The 23167-nt window shown below is 44.2% G+C and overlaps 1 protein-coding gene across 16 annotated transcripts in view; it reads left to right on the forward strand.

The window, feature by feature from the left end:
* USP4 (ubiquitin specific peptidase 4) overlaps positions 1-23167 on the forward strand; it is a 42778-nt gene that overhangs the window by 16047 nt on the left and 3564 nt on the right. For 6 of the 16 annotated variants that reach the window (XR_011426900.1, XM_001497962.6, XM_014731681.3 and 3 more), the window contains 14 exons: positions 1729-1869; positions 2711-2828; positions 6205-6378; positions 8072-8230; positions 9124-9348; positions 10367-10450; positions 11506-11600; positions 14104-14295; positions 15184-15272; positions 19175-19399; positions 20734-20804; positions 21064-21182; positions 21520-21669; positions 22773-22876. Coding sequence is in view for 8 of the 16 variants with exons in the window: in XM_001497962.6 (XP_001498012.3) it covers positions 1729-1869; positions 2711-2828; positions 6205-6378; positions 8072-8230; positions 9124-9348; positions 10367-10450; positions 11506-11600; positions 14104-14295; positions 15184-15272; positions 19175-19399; positions 20734-20804; positions 21064-21182; positions 21520-21669; positions 22773-22876 (1946 nt within the window). In the remaining 8 variants the exon portion in view is untranslated. Of the gene's footprint in view, positions 1-1728; positions 1870-2710; positions 2887-6204; positions 6379-8071; positions 8231-9123; positions 9349-10366; positions 10451-11505; positions 11601-13380; positions 13479-14103; positions 14296-15183; positions 15273-19174; positions 19400-20733; positions 20805-21063; positions 21183-21519; positions 21670-22772; positions 22877-23167 lie in introns of those variants that run through there. The other 10 variants (XR_011426901.1, XM_003363117.5, XR_011426902.1 and 7 more) reach the window with 9 other exon arrangements.

Genomic DNA, 23167 nt, shown 5'->3' on the forward strand with positions numbered 1-23167 from the left:
GAAAACTATAGGCAGTATTTTCTAGACATTTTAAACAAATGTCAAATAAAATTTTTCTTTGTTTTATTTCAACCAGAAATGTTGTCTCAGAAATTGACAAGTCTTGGTAGGATTTTTCCCCTTTTAAGTTCAAGGAACTAGAATAAGTTACCAGTGAATAGTTACTGGAAAAGGGAGTGTTAGACTATAATGCCTTGAGGTTCTGTGTGTCAGAATTTGAATTTCACTATCCTGTAGTATCTACCTGTCTCCAGACTTGAGATAACTTGAGTTTGCCATATCAGACCAGCTTGGGTAGTGACTTTCCTGTCTGCATAGGAAACTGGGAATACCTGCATCACGTTGAACAGGCCCCAAATGTGTGCTTATGTCATCTGTGTGGTGGAAGAGTGCTCCCTTGGCTCTGACGAGTCTCCCTTAGTGAGCTGCCTGAGTTCTTGGACTCCTTTGCAGCATGAGGATGAGGTTCCGTGAAGCAAATGCTCTTCAGGATTAAAGAAGGTGTATTTCCTTATGGGAAGGTGACAGGCCAGGAAGCCCTCTTTCCCCCTCCCTCACTGTGACCTCTGAGCATGGAGCAGAACTCCGTTCCTGATGCCCATTTAGACCCCTGGATAGTTTCCTAACATCTGCCCACTGCTGATGTAGGTACAGAATCACTCTTTATCTTTGCTGCCACAATTCGCTTTCTTCTCACAGGGAACCCTGGTTGACGTCAGATCCCATGAGGTTGGGCACTGTGCTAGGATAGCCCATCTTAATTATTTGCTGTATTCTAAAAATAACCCCAAATCTAGAAAGAAAATCACAGTTGTATGTATTTGAAACAATGCAGAATGATTCACTTCCTTCTACGTATTCTTATACAGATTTTAATATAAAGCTGATATCAATTTAAGATTTGGGGCAGTTAGCTCTTGAGTTAATCTGAAAGTAGGAATAAATCTAAAATAAGCTGTGAAAAATATTGAAACATGAGTTGGAAACAGAGAGATTACTCACATTTGGTAAATTTGAGGAAACGAAAGTAATTCCCTTTGAATAGCGTGGTGAAACCGAATTGCCATTGTCCTATTCTAGTATACTTACAGCCAGCTGTTTAATTTGGGTCAAGTATTTTTGGAGAAATTCATCTCTTAGTGCCATTTTTCTATGTCTTTTGCTGGTAACTCTTAAAATTCAGGGAAGCTTATGATTTATAGATCAAACCAGGATGCCCTAAGATCAAGCTTGTGGTTTATCCTATTGAAAGATTCAGTAGGACCGGCCCGGTGGCACAGCGGTTAAGTGCGCATGTTCTGCTTCTTGGCGGCCCAGGGTTTGCCAGTTTGGATCCCTGGTGCGGACGTGGCACTGCTTGGCAAAAGCCATGCTGTGGTAGGTGTCCCACATATAAAATAGAGGAATATGAGCATGGATGTTAGCTCAGGGCCAGTCTTCCTCAGCAAAAAGAGGAGGATTGGCAGTAGTTAGCTTAGGGCTAATCTTCCTCAAAAAAAAGATTCAGTATATGTCCATGTGGATGAATGAGACAGGAAGACCAATTAATTTCTTTACTCTTGTTTAAATAAAATTTATCTTGAGGTAGCATGAAAATAGGCTTTTTGCAATTTATTTTAAGTAACTGAATATGGAGAACCTTTATTTCTTGAGAAGAGACCTAAGACATTAGATAGGGCTTGCTTTTTGCAAAAAGTCAGTAGCATTGTTTCTGCTTCTCTCTCCCAGATCAAGCACTGTGCCTAGCAGAAATTTTACTACCTCTCCAAAATCATCAGCAAGTCCCTATTCCTCAGTGTCTGCCTCTCCCATTGCAAATGGTGATAGCACTAACACCTCTGGGATGCGCAGTTCCGGTGTCAGCAGGGGGTAAGAGCAGGCTCTTTCACTTTGCTTCCCTTTCCTCTGAATCCTTTCCCAGGCTGCACCTGGAGAGCTCCTCTGCTGCTGCACTAGTCATAAGTGGGATTAAGGTTCCCCATGGGAACACACTGCATGTAGTTTCTCACTCCATTTCATACCCTCAGTAAAGTGTGCATCCTGGTTCTGACTTACATTGCTTGACCTCCTGCGAGCTGGTATTTTCCCCACAGTATAAGTCACTGGTGGTCATGGGGTCACTGCATTTGTCTGTGAAGGGACAGGCTGGCCATATGGCAGAATAGCTGTAAGGAGATGATGCTCAGCTGTGGGAGAGCTCTGCCTGTTTTCCCTCTGGATGGCTGTGATCCTTTATCCAGGTGTTTCAGGAGCTCCTGCCACACACCACAGATGGAATGGAAGAGGAGGGTGAAGCGACAGACTGTGCATGAACACTCAGGCACAGTCAAGACTGAGTGTGGTCTGGTGGGTGGTGACAGGTGCAAGCTCTTGATCTCGGTAACCACAATGTTCTTCCCTGACATCACCTGGCAGATAGCCTTCTGGAGGGATACAAAATTAGCATTTGCCAAAGCCTGAGAGTGGAGAATTCAAATAGCATTTCTTCTCTTAAGGATATGCTTATCACCTGCTATCATGTCAAATCAAGGGCAGGGGCAGGGTTGGTGGATGGTGTGGCTAGAGGACTGGAGAAGGGAGTAGAGAGAGCTTGTATCATGGGATCATTACCAGACAAGAATTCTAGAGGCCCCAGAGGAGCCCCAAAATGACCCTGAGGGCATGTATGCAGCACTTAGCTTTTATTGCTGATGTGGGTTGTGTTTTCCAGTGGATCTGGCTTCTCTGCTTCATATAATTGTCAGGAGTCTCCATCGTCTCACATACAACCTGGGCTCTGCGGACTTGGAAACCTGGGGAACACCTGCTTCATGAACTCCGCTTTGCAGGTAGAGGGGAGAGCTGCCATCTCAGTAACACTGTGTCTTTACAGTACTCGAAGCTTGGGTAAGAGTGGCCTGCTAAGGTGTTGGGACGATCCTCTCCCAGGGGTCCCTACCTACCCTTTGTCAATATTTCAGGGTACTTCCTACTGATTACTACAGAGTGGCCTCATCAGTGTTTGTGGCCCCAAAATCTCTTCTTAATCAGTTCTAGGTTTGGTTTTGTAGTAAAAACGTTTTGAATTTTGTTGACCATTAGTGAATGACGCTCCCAGAAAGTATTGGAGTGCTTGCCTGGTTAATCTCTGATGAGATGAGAACTCACAGCAGCTGGTGCCAAGCTAAATTATGCCTAGGTTAAGGTTGACCATCTTTTCACCAATGACAGTTGTCTCACCTTATGTCCTCGACTGGAGAAAATTCTAAAATCCTCCCTTTGAAACCTTATTTATTCATTCATCAAATATTTATTGGACACATACTGTGTGACAGTACTGTGATGGCTATGGGCTAGAGTTAGGGTCCAGCTACAGAGTTAGGAGGGCGCAGTCCCCACAACTGCCTTAACTTCTGACACCAACTGCAAGTTTGGGGGTCCCCAAGACCACCTTCAGTTTTGATAATTTGCTAGAAGGACTCACTTTAAGTCGTGAGTCACTTAAAACTATTAGACTCACAGTTATGGTTTATTATAGGGAAAGGATACACATTAGAATTAGCCGAGGGAAGAAGTAAATAGGCGCCAGCCCCTTGGCTGAGTAGTTAAGTTCTCACGCTCTGCTTCAGTGGTCCAGAGTTTCACCTCTTTGGATCCTGGGCACAGACCTGGCAGTGCTCTTCAGGCTATGCTGAGGCAGCGTCCCACATAGCACAACCAGAAGGACCCAGAACTAGAATATACAACTATGTACGGGGGGGCTTTGGGGAGAAGAAGAAGAAGAAGAAGAAGAAGAAGAAAAAGATTGGCAACAGATGTTAGCTCAGGTGCCAATCTTTAAGGGAAAAAAGTAGATAGGGCAGAGTCCAGGAGGGTCCCCAGTGCAGGGCTTCTGTTGTCCTCTCCCTGTGAAGTCAAGATGCGTCACTCTTTTGGCATTGATGTGTAACATTAGGCATGGAGTGTTGCTGACCATGAAAACTCACTCAAGCTTTGTTGTCCAGAATTTTTATTGGGGATTTATTTCTTGGCTTGATTAATTGCCCAGATGGTTACAGTCAGTCTCCAGGCAGATTGATACCATGTTACCCAATTCCCCTACCCTAAGTTACACTGTTAGTCTTTTTGAAGCTGCTAGTTCTCACCTTAAGACTATGTGAGTGTGGCCAGCCCCCGCCCTAAATCACAGTGTTAGACTTTTCAGTATGACTGAAGGCCCCCAGGCAAAGAGATACTTCTATCAGGGATAACATTCCAAGAGTCAAAAGAATACTTTCCAGAAGCCAAGGGCAAATCCAGACCTTCTGTTTGGAGAAGGCCAAATTCTTTACCATACATGGGGACTCAGTGGTGAGCAAATCAAACATAGGTTTTTGTCCTCTCAAGACTTACATACTAATTTTGAAGTTTCTTGGAATATAAGCGAAAAGATAAAAAGATTTATTAAAAAATTAGGTAACTCTTGGGTTTGGATATTATTTTTCTCCACTGTGGTGAGGTGGGAATAAGCCTAGAACTAAAGAAAAGAGACTTTAGATTTGGCTTTTCATGGGGAGGTTTTCTCAACTCTTTGTACACTCAATTCTCCTCAGATGTCAAATGAAGATAATAATTGGTGAGGAGGTCTGTAGTTCTAGATGTAAATATTAGGAAAAAAAGAAAGGTTAAATTCCATGATTTAAGTTTCTGTCTCATGATGCTAGGAAAAGAACAAATAAAACCCAAAGGAAGTAGAAGGAGGGAAATAATAGAGATTAGAACAGAAATTAATGAAATACAAAGCACGTTTACAGTACAACCAAATCTGTTTCCTTGAAAAGAACTAATAAAATTAATAAACTCTTATGGAAACCAATCAGGAAGTAGAGAGAGACGATATCAAGGACTAATGCCAGGAATGAAAAAGGAACATTACTATAGATCCTATAGGCATTAAAAAGATTATTAGATGATAGTAGAACAACTTTATGCCATTAAATTAGACAATTTAGATGACAAGTTTTGGACAAGATGCTTTGAAAAAGCACAATTTATCAAACTTATATAGGAAGAAAGAGAAAATCTTAGTAGTCTTGTATTTGTTAAAGATATTGATTCGATAATTAAAAGCCTTACAACAAAGAAGATTCTTGTTCTGAATGGCTTTATTGGTGAATGTATTCAAAGTTATAAGGCAGAAGTGACACCAATCATACAAACTCTTTCAGGAAGATTTTAGACTATTATATTTCATACCTATAGACACAAATAATATAAATAAGATTTTAGCAAATCAAATTCAATGATATCTAAATAAAAGTGGTAACACAGGTGGGGTTTGTGCCAGGAGAGCTAGGTTGTTTTGACATGAAGAATTAATCAGTGTCATTACCATGGTAACAGAATAAAGGAGAAAACCATATGATCATCTTAATAGATATAGAAAAAGCATTTGATAAAATTCAATACCCGCCTTCATTTTTTAATTTGAAGAGTTAAAATTATTATTCACATGTACAGTGATATCATTTATTGTTTTTTTCTGCCACCTTATTATCCTGATTTTTTTCCCCCATAATGTTTTGGCTCTAGTAAAACATTTTGCCTTCAGCTTATTTATAGTTTGTCTTCTCATGAAACAGTGGAATGTCCCAATCAATTCTTTTTTTTTTCTTTTTAAAGATTTTATTTTTCGTTTTTCCCCCAAAGCCCCCTGGTACATAGTTGTATACTTTTGGTTGTGGGTCCTTCTAGTTGTGCTATGTGGGATGCCACCTCAGTGTGGCCTGATGAGTGGTGCCGTATCCATGCCCAGGATTCGAACTAGCGAAACCCTGGGCCGCTGAAGCAGAGCACAGGAACTTAACCACTCGGCCATGGGCCAGCCCCCCAATCAATTCTAATGAAAAAAGTTTTCTTAAAATTATCTTCCATTGAAGAGAAAATCATCGTGTGTCAGCCACTTCGGGTACACAGCTTTTGCCCTCAGGTAGCTTGTTTCAGAGACAGTTCTTAGGCAGTGATTGTGAGCTCCTCCAAGACCATTCCTTGGGAACTTAGCCACAAGATTGGCCACCAACTTGGGCTTCTGGGAGGCTGTGCCTTATTGTTGTGAGACTTTCAGAGAATCTGCTGAGTACTTCATTTGGTTCAGTTGACCCTCATTGGCCCTTTAGAACTTGGTTTATCTTGTGTCTTTGTGTGCTCTCTAGAAGAGGTATGAGTTCTCATCGTGTTCTCTTTCAGTGTTTGAGCAACACTGCACCACTGACTGACTACTTTCTCAAAGATGAGTATGAGGCCGAAATCAACAGAGACAACCCTCTGGGAATGAAAGGGGAAATTGCAGAAGCCTATGCAGAGCTCATTAAGCAGATGTGGTCTGGAAGGGATGCTCATGTGGCACCTCGCATGTTCAAAGTAGGTTGATTTGATATATATACTTTCTTCCCGTTTTGGGGAGAGTTGTTTAGTGTTGTAATGAGGCATTCTTTCACCTGTATTTTGGGGTTAAGATGGGATCTGAGACTAAAAGTACCACATGATTATATCCTTCTTTTTGTTGTTTAGTCGTTCATCACACACTTATCTTAAGTGACTCAGGGCCACCCTGCCTTGGCTGGGGATACTTCAGAAGTCATTTGTAAACTGGTTGCTCAGAGTGCTGTATTCGTGGTGGCAGTCTTTAAATGGTCAGCATCATAAGCCAGACCAGAAAAATTCAATTTAATTTCCAGTGTCATCAAAGAGTACTCCCAGGTTCTCTGAGCCTAGAACCTGTACCCACTGTGGTTTGAGTTGGGTCCCCTAAGTCAAGAATTGGGTTGAATTTCTTGGAAGGTGGTGTGAGGGGCAGTTCTCACTTGGGTCCCTCAGCTAGGAAGACTGAGGAGGAGATGGGGGAACTGCAACGAGCACTTGGAGCAACTGAGGCTTTCCATTGCCCTCAATGTTTTTTCCTGCTGAGGGGGAAGTGCCTTACTTCCATATGTTAAAATCTGGAAATTCTATTTAGCGTGCACCACTGTGATTCAAGGAGCCTTCATGAAGCACATGGTAGAAAAGATATGCATGTTTTTGATCCAAAGAGGAAAAAAAATAGCACCTTAGCTCAATGAGAAAATTAAAATCTTAGATGGCTTATTAAAATTGAAAATTAATTCTTTCCATATCCATGGCCGCATTAATCTCTGGGAAATGTATGTAAGTTACTATTCACATACAAAGTCATGAGAGACTGGGATTGGGTGACGACACATTGGGCTCCAGCTAATGTAAATAAATAATTGGCAGACAGTATTTAGGAAGATTAGGGGTAGTGTAGAGCTTCTTCAACGATGGACATGTTCTCCCTCTGCAGTCTGGTATGGTAGCCACTAGCCACTTGAAATGTGGTTAGAGTGAACAAGAAACTGAATTTTTAATTGTATGTAATTAATTTAAACCTAAATAGCCCCCCTGTGGTTAAGAGCTATGGTATTGGACAACACAAGTGTAGAGCAGTAGTTCTCCAACTTTAGAATGCAGCAGAATCTCTTGGAGGGCTTGTGAAAACAGACTGTTGGACCATCCCTGAGTTTCTGATTCTGGAAGTCTGGAGTGGGCCCTGAGAATGTGCATTTCTAACATGTTCAGAAGTGATGCTGATGCCACTAGTTTGGACTCCACTCTGCGGATCACTGGTGTAGTGCAGTACAAGACAGACACTTACTTAAGGATAGGAGGGCTGTTAGGTAGAGGAGGATTCCTCTGGCTGTTGCAGGTGCCATTTGTAAAGTTCTTAGGGAGACTGAACAAAAGAAGGTGGTCAGAGAGGGATTCTTGTCAGTACTGAGGAGGTGTGGCTACTCAGGGTGCCACCGTACACCCTTCTCTTAAGGTAGTGGCTGGCCCAGGTTCCTGTTGTTCTGGCTTTCAGATATGAGCCCTCTCTCTGGTGAGAACTACTGGTCTCCTTTAGGCCCTTGAGGAGTTATTTGGGCTACTCAACCCAGTGATGTGCTCCCTCACTGTCTCAGCTGACACTGCAAAACTATTTTTGATGATAGTTTCCCATCTGACTTCACTGGTTCTTTATATCTTATGCCATCTGATGTGGTTGCTTTTGTTGTAGACCCAAGTGGGACGTTTTGCCCCTCAGTTTTCTGGCTATCAGCAACAAGACTCTCAGGAGCTGTTAGCCTTTCTTCTAGATGGGTTGCACGAAGATCTGAACCGAGTGAAGAAGAAGCCCTACCTGGAGCTGAAGGATGCCAATGGGCGGCCAGATGCGGTATGATACTGAAGATTTTTGAACAATAGTATTCCAAAGAAGCTGCCTCCAGTTGAGAGTTGCAGGGACATCCTTCTGATCTTTGAGTGTTGGGCTCTGGTTGCCTCTCGCTGTTGTTGGTGATGTGAGCACATGCCTTGGTAGAGAAATGCATTCCAGGTCTAAAAGGGGATAACTCTAGTTACTCCTAATGCTCTCTCTTGGGCTTCTTCAAGTTACTGTCACTTTGTTCAGTATAATTTCATTGGTTAACCAGAGACTAGGGCACCCTGAAAACTGTGAAGTACCTGTAATGTGGTCCCTTGGGATTATTATACTCATTAAAATTCATCTATGATTATTAAAATAGTTTATTAATATTATTAGGGCACTTACACTTTTTTGCTTTGATTTTATGATCTATGAAGAGGGAATTTAGTATTTGTTACCTTATCATATTGGGGTGATCAATATCATACTTTAAAGTAGAATTTACATCTTAAAGGTAAAACCATGAGTTAGCTAAACTATAATATAAATTACAACCTCACTGAAGGGACTTTGGATCATCAGAAACCATATAGGAGGCCGTTCTTGCCCTGGTCAGGTCCATGTGCCCTTGGTGCTCTCAGTGCATCTGTCTCCCATCAGAGGACACACGGACACCTTGTTCCCCATAGATTCTACATCCACACTTTGTTAAGTATGGGATTAGGTGTAGAACTGGCATGCGGTGTGAGTATGGTATGCTAAGAACAGTCCTAGCCCTGGCTGGCCTGGACCAAGCTCTTGACTGCACAGACCGCCTTGCCTTATAGTCCATTTCACATTTTGCTGTGAATCATTCGGGATGCAGGCTTAAAGGACTGAGAGGTGTTAAGCATGTCTTATTTATCCCTTCTCCTTTCTTCCAGGTGGTGGCAAAGGAAGCCTGGGAGAATCACAGGTTGAGGAATGACTCTGTGATTGTGGACACATTCCATGGTCTCTTCAAATCTACTTTGGTTTGCCCAGAATGTGCTAAAGTTTCTGTGACTTTTGACCCATTTTGCTATCTAACTCTCCCACTGCCCTTGAAGAAAGATCGAGTTATGGAGGTCTTCCTCGTTCCTGCTGACCCTCGCTGTAGACCTACCCAGGTAAGAGAGTTGGCATTCTCATGGTACCCCTCGTTGTGAGTGGTCTCCATACCCAGAGTGGCACTATTTCCATCTGCTGCATCAGAAACTCCGTCAGCTACCTCTGAATCCCTTTGGTGCTTGCCTGAGTGTGTGCCCTTGGCCTTTGTGTAATCCTGTATCATTCAAGGCATATTAGGGACTGGCCCCGTGGCCGAGAGGTTAAGTTCGCGCACTCCGCTTTGGCGGCCCAGAGTTTCACCAGTTCAAATCCTGGGCACGGACGTGGCACCGCTCATTAAGCCGTGCTGAGGCAGCGTCCCACATGCCACAACTGGAAGGACCCACAACTAAAAATACACAGCTATGTACCGCGGGACTTGGGGAGAAAAAAAGGAAAAGTAAAATCTTTAAGATAAATAAATAAATAATAAAATCTTAAAAAAAAAGAAAAGGCGTATTATGAGGGTCATCTGGGTTTCTCTGTCACTTTTTTTCCCCATGCTCCATTCACGCAACTAAAGTAACCTGGCTGATCCACTAGGTAGTCCTTGAATTTGAATATTGGGGAACCAGAAGCAAAGTACTTTCCTTGGTCAGGTTTACCCCTAAATCAGGTAGGAGAACCTGCCAGAACAAAAGGCCAGATGAGAGGTGTGACCAGCAAGTCTTAGTGCTTAGTCTTCTGGCTTTAGTTTCTTCATCTCCAAAGAAAGATGATAGATAGGACTAGGTGACAATTTGTATAACTTAAACAATTCATTAAAGGAAGTAGTGAATGGCTCCAACAAGTTAAGAATAAAATAAAACAATGTTTAGGAGAGAAAGAGATGGCCTAGCTCCTGTGCTGCTGCCTGAATAGAGGCAGGTGCTGATACAGATTTGTCTGTTTGCTCTTCTGGCCACTCATCTGGGCCTTGACTTCACCATACACTGTTTCTGGAAGGGCATCGCTGCCCTCCATGATGCCTGGTCCTCCCAGCTCATCTCCTACCCTTTCTGCAGCACTCTCATCACCCCTCTCATCTCTCTTTTACAGTATCGCGTGATTGTGCCGCTGATGGGGGCCGTGTCTGACCTGTGCGAGGCTCTCTCCAGGCTGTCTGGCATTGCTGCAGAGAACGTAAGGCGGGTGGTCCGTGGTGCTTAATGTACTGGGGAGTACTTCATAGTCCTTTGGAGTTTGTTTTCAACCTTGTATCCACTTTTGGGGGGTAGTTAGTATTGGCCAGCACAAATGTGATTATATCTGGATGCCTCAGACCTCCTGGCCCTCACTCGCTGTGCACAGTGTGGCTGAAACTGTCCCTTCCAGCCCTGGAGAACACTGTCTTTCCTCCATTGAGGTCACACTGGCCATGGTCAGAAGGCCAGGATTTGGGCTCTGCTCTCAGCTTTGCTGCCCCTTCCTACACGACCTCTTCTGTAGTATGAGAAGCTGGAAATTCTTTCCTGCCCTAAACTCCATAAGTCTGTGGAGTGACACTGTGATGTTCTTGAGAGAAATCTGTATTTAAAAATAACTGCTAACCCACAACTAGAATATACAACTATGTACCAGAGGGATTTGGGGAGATAAAGCAGAAAAAAAAAGAAAAAAAGATTGGCAACAGTTGTTAGATCAGGTGCCAATCTTAAAAAAAAACAAAAAACGAAAAACAACTGCTCATGCTGGGCTTTCTGCTGAGCCTAGCCCTGTGTGAGGTGAGGAAACTGAAGACCGCCCCTGGCACAAGGACCCATCCTCCTGCCCAGCCCTGGTCAGTGCCCTTGCTCCTCTCCACTCCTCTTGCACCCCTGCTGGTTTCAGGTGGTTGTGGTGATTGAGGTTTGGTCTGTTCTGTTCTGCTATGTGCTGAGGTTGGCTTAGAGACTTCCAGCCCTGGGGAACACCCCAGAGGCTTCTGGGTGACTGCCAGTCTCTGGTCAGCATTCACTCCCCACCATTCGAGGGCAGATCCCATTGTAAACCTCAGTACAGATGTTACCAGCATATCCTCTGCTGGTGGCAGCCATGCTGCTCCCCCTTGGACCTTGGCCCCTGAGCTCTGGGGCTGGGTGTATGGTGGTTTCTCTGGAGGCAGTGTTCCAGCTCCATATTTTTTTCATTTGTTCCTGGGTTTTTAGCAGAGGTGCTCTTATCCATCCTGTAATCTTTCTGTTACTGTACATTCTTAGATGGTGGTCACAGATGTGTATAATCACCGATTCCACAAAATTTTCCAAATGGATGAAGGTTTAAACCACATCATGCCTCGGGATGACATTTTCGTGTGAGTACTCAGCAGTTTTTGCTGCAGGGTCAAAGGAAACATTCTAGAGGCTTTACCTTGTTCGTGTCTCTATAGCAGAAGTTATGGTAGTCGGTGCTCATGTGGATTTACCCTGACCCCTGGGTGCAAGAGATGGGTGTTCAGGGAATTGTGGGCTGTCCTCAGTGAAGCATGTACTGCCACTTTAGAGCTAGATGTTCTAGATAACTGCTCAGGATGGTCACAGCCTTTTGTCAACAGTTGCTCCCTGTTAAGAAGGCCTATTCAGTCGTCCTACAGGTGGTCGTGCTGTCAGAAATGCCTTTCTCAGGAAGAGTCACAGCTTTGTCGGGGGCCACAGGAAGACAGGAAAAGGGACATGGTACAGGAAGGGTCTCGTCCTTTCTCCGTGCCACAGGCAGTGGCTCCTCAAGCAGGTGCCATCTCAGAATGACAGGGAGGGTTGATTTAAACAGCCTTTTTCAGCTCTAACATTCTACAATCTCTAAGACTCAGTTTTTTCACTTCAACTCCAGTTGGTCTCTTTGGCCTCTCCCGAGTCCTCTTGCCTCAAGGCTACTCTGTGTAATTGTGTGTGTCCCCCTCTTCCAGGTGGGGCAGAGTGGATGTGAGCTTGCCTTTGCTTCTAGATAGCCACTTGCTCAGGGAAGCTTGAATGTGGACCACATCCATGCTGTCTCTCTCATTCGTCCTCACTTAGAAGCTTGCCTCTGCTGAGAGGTTTTTAGGATTTTGTTTTGGTTTTTGTTTTTGGCTGAGGAATGCAGCACACAAAGGAGGCATTTTCTTCCCTTTACATTTTTGGGCCTCTAACTTCTAGGTCACTTTAAAAGAAATAGTACTTGACCACGTCCAAGATCCTGGTTCTCTTCACCCTTGCATAGGCTGCCTCCCCGTTCACAGCCATCTTCCCTCACTTTACAGATGGAGAGCACCAAGGCTTATACTGGGGCTGCAGAGCTAGGGCACGGGAAAGGCAGCTTTCATGTCCTTTTCTGACCCCAAGTCCTTAACACAGTCTCCCTCAACTCTGGAAACTAATGTTTGCACATACCTGAGCTGAGAAGAACTGGGGCGTTGCCCTGTGCGGAGCTTGGCAAACCACCACCAATGAAGGAGTCTTCAGAGGGCCAACCAGCAGGAAAGCAAATTGTTTTAAAGATGAATTGATTTACTGAGAGAGTAGGTTGTAAAAGTCCTCTTCACAAGAGGAAAAATTTTTTTGGTAACTATCTATGGTGATGGGTGTTAACTAGAATTATTGTGGTGATCATTTTGCAGTATATACAAGTATCAAATCATTATGTTGTACACCTGAAACTAATATAATGTTATATGTCAGTTATACCTCAATAAAAAAATGAATTGATAATTGTCTTACAAAAACACAATAGCAGCATCTAATACTTTTTGAGCATGTGGTACATTGTGCTAAGTTACTTAATTCTCACCACTACCCTGTAAGGTGGGTAATCCCGTTGTCTGTTGAGTAAACAAGACTCAAGTTAGGCTCTTGGCCCAGTCACAGCAGCCAGAAGGTGGCAACGATAGACCTGGAAGCTGGGCCAGCATCACTCCAAGGCCTGGTTCTTGACCTTTATGCTAGACCACAGGGTCCTGACCCTAGAGCACACCTTGGACATCTTTGTGAGTTTTTCTTAGAATGCCTCCTGCATGTACTACAGTCAGGACTGTTTGCCAAGCATCTGGGGAGGGATGTGTGTGTGTTTGTGTTTAGTTTTCGAAAATTGAATCAGTAAGTTTGTGTCTCCCCCTATAGGAAGAGGGAAAGACTACAAGTCGGTTGCCAGCAATTTTGGTAACATCTGTTCCAGGATAAAACATCTATAAATCTCCTCAATCCCATGTATTCACTAAGTAAGACATATTTTTCAAAATCATTGATTTGTAATTAGCAGTTTCTTTAGTTATCTCTGATTTAAAGAAAAATTAAATATCATTCTTTTACTTCAATGTTTTTGAACAAAAATGGCAATTAGTTTTATAAATTTGCTTCCTCATTGGAAATAGAGTCTTTGACTAATATTCCAGGTGTACGCTTTGTACAATATTTGGTTTTATTATAGGGCAAGGCACTGAGAATGCCTTTTTAAAAGTTGAGCTCCTTGGTGACAAAAAATGAACTTGGTGGCTGGGTCACCCTGTGTGCCTTTGTGTCTTGATTGATGGTCCAGATGACAGCTGTCGTCTGTGTTGAGTCTCAGTTTAAGGACCACAGAGTTTGAGGTCATGGTTGGGGGAAGGAGGATCATGTTTGCCCCAAGTCCCGGGTTGTATAGGTTCACGTTGTGCTGACCGTGACCCTCCTTGGGATTCCTGACCCAGCCTCTAGAATCATCTTGGAAATGGTTTATCTACCTTTTGTGCTAAACTATGCTCTGTCCCAGTAACCATAGTCCTGGCCACCATGTGGCTGTAGCTCAGATCTCTATTGCTGACAGGGACCAGCTGCTGAAGGCGCCCTCTTTTGTGATTGACACAGGTATGAGACATGCAGCACATCCTCGGACAGCTCAGAATGTGTCACACTTCCAGTCTACTTCAGAGAGAGGAAGTCCAGAACATCGAGTACTTCCTCTGGGGCAGTGTTGTATGGGCAGCCACTGCTGATTTCTGTCCCCCGGCACAAGCTAACCTTCGAATCTTTGTACGAGGCTGTTTGTGAGCGCATCAGGTTGGTGGCAGGAATGTGATTTGCTTGTTATTTAAAATCAATACAGGCCCAGTAATAGTAGTGACTCTCCCGTGCAGAGTGCCTGTGTTGATCCTTTGTGCTCGCTTCTGTTGGAAATGCAATTGTGCCAGCCCCCGGGAGGGCCAAGGCAGGTGCTGTTGGGACAGGGCGTCTGGCACATCATTTTTTTTTTTTTAAGGAAGATTAGCCCTGAGCTAACTACTGCCAATCCTCCTCTTTTTGCTGAGGAAGACTGGCCCTGAGCTAACATCCATGCCCATCGTCCTCTACTCCATACATGGGACACCTACCACAGCATGGCTTTTGCCAAGCGGTGCCATGTCTGCACCTGGGATCCGAACCAGCGAACCCTGGGCCACCAAAGTAGAACGTGCGCACTTAACCGCTGTGCCACTGGGCCGGCCCCTGACACATCTTAAGCATCATGACACTAGGCACCTAAGCCTCCTGTGGTCTCTGGAATCATGTCTGTCACTCCTTTCAGTCAGCTGCTTTAGGGAGTCTAGTGCTTTGTGGCATTTTGTATTTGAATACGATTTCTGAAGTACTCCATTATCATTTTGAAGCTGGTAATTAATGTTATTGGGAAATGTTTTCTAAAGTGATGGTGCCACTTGATATCTATAGAAGACTTGAAATACACTTTCTCAGAGTCTTCAGTGACTTGGTAGTTAGATATCTTATGTCTTAGGTTCCTCTCAATTTCTTGAAATATTGCACCATCACTTGATTTTTAAGCCCTTTTATTTACATAAGTTGCTTTTTATATAGCTGAATATATAAATTATGAACTACTTCTAGCTAAGTAGTGGAGAAAAATACATAAATGTTACAACTAACAAACAATTTTTCTTTCTTTTTTTCAAGCCGCTATATAAAACAGCCTTTGCCTGATGAGTCTGGTGGCTTGCCCTTGGAGCCGGGGGCCTGCAATGGCTCCAGGGGCAGCTGTGAAGGTGAGCGCTTGTCATGCTATGGGGCTGTGACTGACCAAATCCCTCCTGACCTCCCTCTTCTTCCAAAGGTTTTCTACACAGGGGAGAGGGAGGCTCTGAGGCTGGGTTGGGGGCTCTGCCTGGAGAGCAGACCTGCGAGCCCTGTCTGCGCCATTCCACCGTGCCAGTGCCTGTTGTCCAACTTGGACCCCTCGTGGAATCTTCTTAGACATGTAGACTGATTTTCACCTCAGGCAGACTGAGCCTAGCGGGACTGAGTGACTTGCCCAAGGTCATGAGGCAGAGTCAGGATTTGATTCTTATCTGTGGGGTTTGCAAAGTGGGTGCTTATCTAGTACTTGACTGCCTCCGTGACCTGGCTTCTATCGGCAGAGCTGTTATCTTTGCCCTTACCCATCACTGTGGTGTGGCACCACCCCTGGGGAGGGCAGGCGTTCTGGTCAGCCAGTCAGAAGGCAGAGACGCATTCTCTTGGGCATTTCTTTCTTTATACCCAGGAAGCTACAGGTAGTGGCTAACTCTAGACAGCTCCTGGTGTGGGAGTGAAGAGAGCCACAGTCGAAAAGCAGTAAGTTAGGTTTGTTGCAGGAAACCCAGAGCCCTCACCATCTTCCTGTGGCCAGCTGCTCGCAGGCTCACCCGTGACCCGTGTCTTACCTGCATTGCAGCTATCACTCTTCTTTTTGGGGCTTAAGTGACTTGGTGGCCTTATTCCTATGAAACTATAAATGTCCTCCAAGTTAGTACTGTAAATTTTCAATTGCAAATCCAAATGCCCAGATTTCAACAACATGCAGTCTTGGAAAGTGAGAATTAACATTAAAAATAATAACTACAAAGCTCTGTCATCAACAGACATTCCAAATTGTTGGTATTTTAGGTTGAGTATTTATTATAGTCATATCTTATTCTTGCCCAGAATATCATGTTCTCCTCCAACTAGGGATGAACAGGAGTGTATTTTATGCACAGGTCCCACAAGCAGAGATGTCAGAGTGGGAATGGTAATCTCTGAGCAGACCCTGGGAGACCTGTGGGTCTTCAGCACTCTGAAAATTAGGTTCATTGTGATTCCCAGCTCAAGGAGTACAGTAGAATTGAACAAGTCACTTCATCTCTGAACCTTGGTTGAACCATCTGCACAATGAGACGATGACATCTGCTTCAGAGTTGAGGTTACAATTTAGTGAGATAACTTGGTTAAAATACCTGGCACATAATAGATGCTCAATTAATAATAACACCGTGTAAGTATTTGCTGTTGTTATAATTAGGCTAGCTTCTTAGACATTCCATCTATCAGTCTCTACTGCCTTCTTTTGAATCCTATAAGCGAGTCTTGGTGCAGAGACTTCAAACCCTGTTTGATGTTGAAATACAGTCATGTACTGCGTAACATTTTGATCAGTGGCAGACTGCATGTACAACTGTGGTCCCGTAAGATTAGTACCATACAGCTTAGGTGTAGAGTGGGCTATACGATCTAGGTTTGTTTGAGTACACTCTATAATGTTCATACAACAACGAAATTGCTTAATAACGCATTCCTCAGAAAGTACCTGTGGTTAAGCGACACATGACTACACTTTTAACCTCTTTACTACCATGGCTCCTTGTTAGGCCTTTGGTGGCTGTCTCCTGCTGATTCTCTGAGTGACCTTGGGTAGCTGCTTTCAGTGGACCCTGCTTTCTTTTCTCATCCTGTGGTAGACACTTCATGGCATTTTAATTCCGACTGCATTATCAGAAGGTTCCTGAGATTGTCCAGGTAACTGGCAGCCCAGTGGCACAGCCAGGGACAGAGTTCATATAGTGCTGGGGCTCTGTTTGTTCACAGTGGGGTTGAGGCTAATTTTGGTTGTGTCCCTCTTGGAGAGGCAGCAGGCAGGGCAGGGTTTCTCTTGCCAGTCTGGGAGTGGGCCAGGCTTACCTGGGTATAAAAGGGGTAGTGCCACTGTCTCAGGAGTCAAGTGAGCTGGTTGGGAAAGGAATGGCTGTGAGAGCTGGGGCTTGCAGTCTCATGCAAGCTGGCTGTTTCAGAGTGGTGCTGATGGGGATCCGTGTCACATCCTCATCCATGCTGTGCTGTTGCTGTAGCCTAAGAGGAAACTGTGCTGTATGGTCCTGGGCCCAACTTGTCCTTCCTTGTGAACACCCCCAAGGCAGACTCTCCTTGAAAGAGAGGATTCTTATGTTGAACATTCTCCTTTCCTTGGAGTTTCCATTTCTACTGATATTTCCCTAAGTATGTAAACTTTATCTTTTATTATTTTTATTTATTTATTTATTTTAAAGATTTTATTTTTTACTTTTTCTTCCCAAAGTCCCCCGGTACATAGTTGCATATTTTTAGTTGTAGGTCCTTCTAGTTGTGGCATGTGGGACGCCACCTCAGTGTGGCCTGATGAGCAGTGCCATGTCCGCACCCAGGATCCGAACTGGCACAAGCCTGGGCCACCGAAGTGGAGTGCACAAACCTAACCACTTGGCCATGTGGCTGGTCCCTTTTATTTATTTCTTTTTTGAGGAAGATTAGCCCTGAGCTAACAATCTGCTGCCAATCCTCTTCTTTTTGCTGAGGAAGACTGGCCCTACGCTAACATCCATGCCCATCTTCCTCTACTTTATATGTAGGATGCCACCTCAGCATGGTTTGACAAGCAGTACGGAGGTCTGCACCCACGATCTGAACTGGTGAACCCCAGGCCCCGAAGTGGAACATGCAAACCTAACCGCTGTACCACCGGGCTGGCCCCAAACTTTATATTTTAAATGTTTTCTTCCCCTATTACTTTGCATCACCTTTTGGAGTTGTCCCCACCTTTGTTGAAATTATTTATCTGATACCTTAATTTTCCCCTTTGATTGCCCAACAGCAAAAAGTATGATGAATATGTTCATGGATCTTTTTATTGCAGCCACATGTACCAGTTCTCTGGAAATACCTAAGAAATGTATTCATCAGCATATGTCTCTAGAATGCCTATTAAAACTCTTGAAACTCGGCAATCTCGAATAAAGAGAAAATAAAGGAAAAAAACGGATAAGGGGGGCTCTGTCTGCCATGTTCCCCGGGACCCCGCATGGCACCTGCACCTGACAGACAGTAAATGCCTGTTGAAGGGACAAGTCTCAAATTTCTTGTGGTGGAAATGGAGACCTTTACTTAGTATTTGTGTTCATTATAATATTTAAAAGTTGACTTTTAAATTGCATTTCTTACCAAACTGTCTTCTTGAATGTTGAGTATGTGTTTAATTTTGGTCCTTTTCTCTTGATGGCCCTAATGATGAAGTTGCAAGGTCCTCTTTAGTGCAATGCCTTGAAAATTCTTTTTGTTCTTTGTATGACATTGAGTTTAATGAAATCTCTTGCTGAAAACCAATATGCTTTAAAATCAGAGAATTAAAAATACATTTCTGAAGAGGAAATAGTTTATTTTTTTTTTAATTTTTATTGAGTTAATGATAGGTTACAATCTTGTGAAATTTCAAAGATTCTAGGAGTCGTTGAGTCCTCAATCAGTCTTCCCATCTCCTTACCCCTTTCTCTGATGCTGGAAAGGCCTGGAAAATGCCTCCAGTAAAGTATCAAGTCATGAGGAGCCCAAATTTAGAACCAGCAGGACTGCTTGACTCGCTTTCTACCTTCGGGTAACTTGTTGAACCTCCCTGGGCCTCCGCTTCCTCGTCACAGAAGAGCAGTGCCCACTCTGCCTGTCTTACTGAGTTGTGATGAGGGTCACGTGAATTCAAGTGCCTTGTAAATGCAAAGGGGTGGATGTAGTTCCATATACACAGGACAAAATCTGGAAGGAAACACCACAGTTAGGTATGAAATAAAATTTTTAACATTGAAATGGTGGTAAATTATATACACATTATTTTTCATTTGTGTGCTAGGAGACGATGAAGAGGAAATGGAGCATCAGGAAGAAGGCAAAGAGCACCTTTCAGAAACAGAAGGCAGTGGGGAGGATGAGCTGGGAAGTGAACATAGTGAGACCACTCAAAAGATCAAAGGCCAGCCCTGTCCGAAAAGGCTTTTTACCTTCAGCCTTGTGAACTCCTATGGAACAGCTGACATAAATTCCCTTGCAGCTGACGGAAAACTACTTAAACTCAACTGTAAGTGCTTTTTCTGACATTTCAGACTGGACTTTTGGGGGGCTTGGGATCTATTTGAAAATACTTGCACTGAATGCTTACTATGTTGGGCTTTCATCATCTCCGTGTAGCTCAGGGACACTTTTGTGATCCTTGCTTTGAAGCTCCCTAAAGACTGTTTTAGATACATGATCACCACTCCCCTCCCTTCTGCCCACTCCTGGCCTCCTTGTCAGGCTTTTCTCTCTAGTCCTTGATGACTTCAGAAGGAAGCAATCTCTCCCTCCACTCCTACCACCCTTCAGGACCTTTGCTCCAGGTTGATAACACTTCTTGTGGCCCTCCTGGATAACAGCATTTCCCCAAACTCATTTCACTTTTGAGAATAAATGCATATTTCTTTTGTTCCATGAGAATACTCATGAAATGTGACCCATCTAGAGGATGATCATGGATTTTGTAGGCTGTTACCTGGAGCTTATAATGGAACTGCTATACAGACAGGAAGAAGCATCCACATGGGGTGTGTCATGTGTGTGTGAGAAGCACAAGTGAACGGGGAGGATGCCTGCACAGGATCAGGAGGGGAGCTGCAAAAGTGTCTCCTGGGTCTTTTAGCTTCCTTCACTGGAGAAGAAATTAGCTAGATGTCCGCTAGCTAGCTAGCTAGCTAGCTTTCTTGCTTTTTTTGGTTATACCTCTTTAAAAAAAATTTTTTTAATAACAGCTTTATTGAGATATTCTTGGATCTCCACATCCATCTCTCTCTCCATCTCACTGCAGCTCCCTCCTCTCCATGTGGCTTCGTCCTCTTTAGTACAACGCCTTGAAAATTCTTGCCAAATATTCTAGGAGTCTTTGACTCCTCAATCGGTCTTCCCATCTCCTTCTCCCTTTCTCTGATGCTGGAAAGGCCTGAAAAATGCCTCCCGTCAGTAAGTGGGGCAATGTAGGCATTGCTTTGTTTCTTTTCTTTTTCTCACGGTCTTACTCTTGCTCTGCCTAATAGCCATTGTCTGAAAACAGTTATTTCGTCAGGTTTTCTTGTGGTTTAAGGAGGGAGGGTAAATCTGGTTACTCTTACTCCATCTTGACCTATGACCTTTCAGAATTTTTAAATAGTACTTTTGGAGCTTATCTGTAGCATTGAGGAAATCTTCACCAAAGGATTTGGGGGTTCAGGGGTTCAGAGTTGACTGGCTTAAGGCAGAGCACTGCTCTTGGCGGTGGCTGGTGATGGGTGAGCAGGTGTCAATGGTGCAGCCTGAGCGTGGTCCTTCTCACTCCTGTCACCTGAAAGCCTCTCCCATTGCTGGCCATTCAGTAGTGAGTGACACTTTGGTGCTCCTCCACAGCTCGATCCACACTGGCCATCGACTGGGACAGTGAGACCCGGAGCCTTTATTATGATGAGCAAGAATCTGAGGTAGGTCACTTGGGATTCTTGGTCAGTGGTGTGTGCTGGTTTCTGCTCTGGATGTGTCTTAGGGTCCCTCTCACCAGTTCCACAGCAATTTAACAAGTTATATTTCAGACTGAGAATGAAAAGCACTTAAAGATTTTGTCATTATGTTTCGAGGCTCCAAAAAGTACATTATATTCCAGGCATGAGAGCTCGTGAGGTCATAGCTCGATGTGGTAAGATCTTGTTTCCCGAACAGAACTCAGCACTTTGTTCCTCACAGGCCTATGAGAAGCACGTAAGCATGTTGCAGCCTCAGAAGAAGAAAAAGATGGCAGTGGCTCTGAGAGACTGCATTGAGCTCTTCACCACCATGGAGACCCTTGGGGAGCATGACCCTTGGTATGTAGCTCTCCACTCTGGACAAGCCACCATGTACCCTGGGACTCTGAGATCTGCTGGGGCCATCTGTGTACACAAAACCTTTTGTATTTGGACTTGTCACTTTTTGACATGGCCGACCCTACAACACAGGTCTTTCTGTGTGAATTGTGTTTTTCAGACTAAGAAAGCCGTCACCCTGTTTTGGAAGGGGGCTTAGAGACCTCCTTGCCCTGAAACAGTCCTGCTGAATACAAGAAAGGGTGTTGTGGGATTACGGCTGTGCCTCCAGGCTTGAGTGCCACGTGGCACTGGCTCCTCCCTCCCCTCTAAGTGATGGTTTCTCTTTTTTCTTCAGGTACTGTCCCAACTGTAAGAAGCATCAACAGGCCACAAAGAAGTTTGACTTATGGTCTTTGCCAAAGATCCTGGTGGTCCACCTCAAACGTTTCTCCTACAATAGATACTGGAGGGATAAGCTCGACACAGTTGTGGAATTCCCAGTCAGGTGGGTTCCTGGGCTGCACTGTTATTAGGAAAATTAAACAGGCAGGAAATCTGGGCACTGATTGGCTGAGGGTTTTGCTACCAGAGACTTTCCTGCATTAGGATGAGTATTGTTGGGCTCTGGGAGGTTAGACTTTGGCTCACTTCACCTCCCCATCCTCCCACCTTTGGGGAAAAGACTCTCCAATAGAAGCCCTTCCTCAGGCTCAGGGTGATGCTGGTCATCTCTGCCACTGCTGGTTCCCCTCTTGAGTCCCCCGTGCCACCTGAGTGAGCAGGTTTTCCCACCCTGTCATTGGTCCCAGGGAGCCTGGGCTCAGCAGGACAGCACAAGCGCAGTGCTGCTTCTTATTAACAGAGGGACAAGGCAACCAGAGAGTAATCTGCTGGGGAGAATTGGATTATTGGGGGCCTCAGATGGGGGTGCAGATTCACCACCGCCCTGTCCCTGGAGTAGGGACCTAAGGCTGGCTGTCTACTCATATCCTCTCAGGTCCCAAGGTACAGAGTGTAACTGACACAGGAAAGTAAGTCAACAAGATAGGAGTTCCTCCACAAAATGCAGATTTTAAAATATGGGTGGATATTTTACATGAAGTAAAAGATGGGTGGACAGATACGTGAAGTATAGACATGTCAATGGGAGAATCTACGTGATGGGCATATAGGTATTTGTTGTAAAATTCTTTTAACTTTTCTGTGTGTTTGAAATTTTCAGAATAAAGCATTAGGGGGAAGAAGCTTTCTGGGCCTATTTTGGTGTTTAGCTTAAGTTTTTAGGTAGTAATTGTAATTTTGAATGTAACAGCCATTTCTCCGCAGTTGCTGCAGACCTCTTCTCTGTGCTCAGAGCCCTTCCTCGCTGTTTGGTCTGGAGTTGGAGTTACCCAGGAGGCTTCTCCTCTTTTCTAGTCTGAACATGTCAGTGGTCAGAACAAGACCCTAGGGCCCCTTCTGTCATGGTCTGTTCATTCATTCCTTCAGCAGTTGGTATTTGAGTGCCTCTCTTGTTCTGGCCTGTTGCATAAAAGGGGTTTCTGGGTTACTCTGTCTTCTTTCTCTGAGTTTAATGTATTTAAGGGCTATTTTTGTGTTTGTGCTCAGAGGTCTGAACATGTCCGAGTTTGTCTGTGACCTGTCAGCAAGGCCTTATGTGTATGACCTCATTGCCGTGTCCAATCATTATGGAGCCATGGGAGTTGGCCACTGTAAGTATTGGCATCTGCTTCCTTCTGAGACGTTGAAATGCCCTCTGCCAGTTGTCTCACGAGCCTCTCCCAATGTGCCAGGCGTTGCTCAAAGCACTCTACTTACGTAACTCCTCAGGTTTCAGGCTTTTTCCCTGCTGCTGCTGCTCCACTCTTTTTTTGGTTTTTGTATTCTTTAATCTAGTAATCCCACCTCTGGGAATCTACCCTAAGGAAAGTTTTATGCACAAAAATATTCACCTATTTATAACAGTGAAAAATTAGTAACAGCATTGGTGATCAATAGTTGGC

The sequence above is a fragment of the Equus caballus genome, chromosome 16, assembly GCF_041296265.1.
Source record: "Equus caballus isolate H_3958 breed thoroughbred chromosome 16, TB-T2T, whole genome shotgun sequence".
NCBI classification, from domain to species: Eukaryota; Metazoa; Chordata; class Mammalia; order Perissodactyla; family Equidae; genus Equus; species Equus caballus.